The following is a 1,204-nucleotide window of genomic DNA, read 5'->3' on the forward strand; positions in this document are numbered from 1 at the left end:
CCAGAAGTGCCGGTTTTCGGCAAAGCGGCTGTAAAAAAGTCACATGACCATGCGACACGGCAAAGGGCTGTAAATCTGTCCTTGTTGCCCAACGCCCAAAGTACGGTCACGTTGATTCCCAACGGGATACCCAATCCTCCAAATTTCTGATGTTTTTCAGGTAGGCTGTAGCGTTAAACAGTCACTAAGCATCATCAATGGAGGAATAGCTCCACATAAAAAGGGCTGATTCCACGGTCATGGCCATCTGGGCCTTTTTTGACTGACGTACACACCACCACCACCCCTAAATGTCCTCTGATACAAGAATCTTTTCTTTTTTAAGGGACAGAAAGTGTAACATTCAGGAGATGGGTGGAAGAAGGTCGAGGTCTTAACGTTTTCCTCCCAAGATCAAACTCAACCGTTTTTCACATTCTGAGCATTTTCCTGGGGTTTGCCCAGAGGGCTTTTTCAAAGGGGCAATGAGGTTAGGCTTCCTGATTACATTTCGCCCGCAGTCCAGACACTGGCTTGGTTGAACTTTGGTGTGGACACTCTGATGCATCCTAAGGTGAGAGCTGTTTTTGAACGTTTTGCTGCAGAGCGGGCATTCAAATCTCTTTTCTTTCAATGGCATTTGCGCATGTTCAGGATCCAAACTCGGGGACGGTCCCTGGGTGCACTCAGGACACTTTGAGACCTTTTCCGCCTGGTCCCCATGCTGTCCGAAACCTTTCCCGTGCTCTAACCACCTTGCAACATCTTCTCCCACGTGGACCTTCTGATGCCGCAAAAGGACCGAGCTGGAGAAGAAACTTTTCCCACAATCCGTACACACGTAGGGCCTCTGCCCTGTGTGGATCCTCACGTGCACCAGAAGGCTGGACCTCCTGTCAAACGTTCTCCCGCAATCAGAACACAGGTAGGGTTTCTCTCCCGTGTGAATCCTCTTATGCAACAGGAGGTGTGAACTCCACCGGAAACTTTTATCACAATGAGAGCAACGGTAGGGTTTCTCTCCCTTGTGAGTCCTCTCATGAGATTTGAGATCCGAGATGTTTCGGAAGTTTTTTCCACACAGTAAGCACTTGTGTGGCTTTTCTCCAGTATGGATTCTCTCATGAGCTATCAGACTGTGTCTCTGGCTAAAGCTTTTCGTACAATGGGAACATTTGTGCGGCTTCTCTCCTGTGTGGACTTTCTGATGCGCAAGGCGCTGCAA

General features: G+C 48.9%; 1 protein-coding gene across 1 annotated transcript; it reads right to left on the bottom strand.

The window, feature by feature from the left end:
• Positions 1-487: 487 nt before the first annotated feature.
• LOC107302130 (zinc finger protein 502-like) lies at positions 488-1,133 on the bottom strand (the record flags this gene model as incomplete). Its single annotated transcript, XM_015831250.1, has 1 exon — positions 488-1,133. A coding segment is annotated over one exon (646 nt), but the record flags the coding sequence as incomplete, so codon positions are not given.
• Positions 1,134-1,204: the final 71 nt, after the last annotated feature.

Source organism: Protobothrops mucrosquamatus, unplaced genomic scaffold, assembly GCF_001527695.2.
Source record: "Protobothrops mucrosquamatus isolate PMUCROS unplaced genomic scaffold, P.Mucros_1.0 scaffold28594, whole genome shotgun sequence".
NCBI classification, from domain to species: Eukaryota; Metazoa; Chordata; class Lepidosauria; order Squamata; family Viperidae; genus Protobothrops; species Protobothrops mucrosquamatus.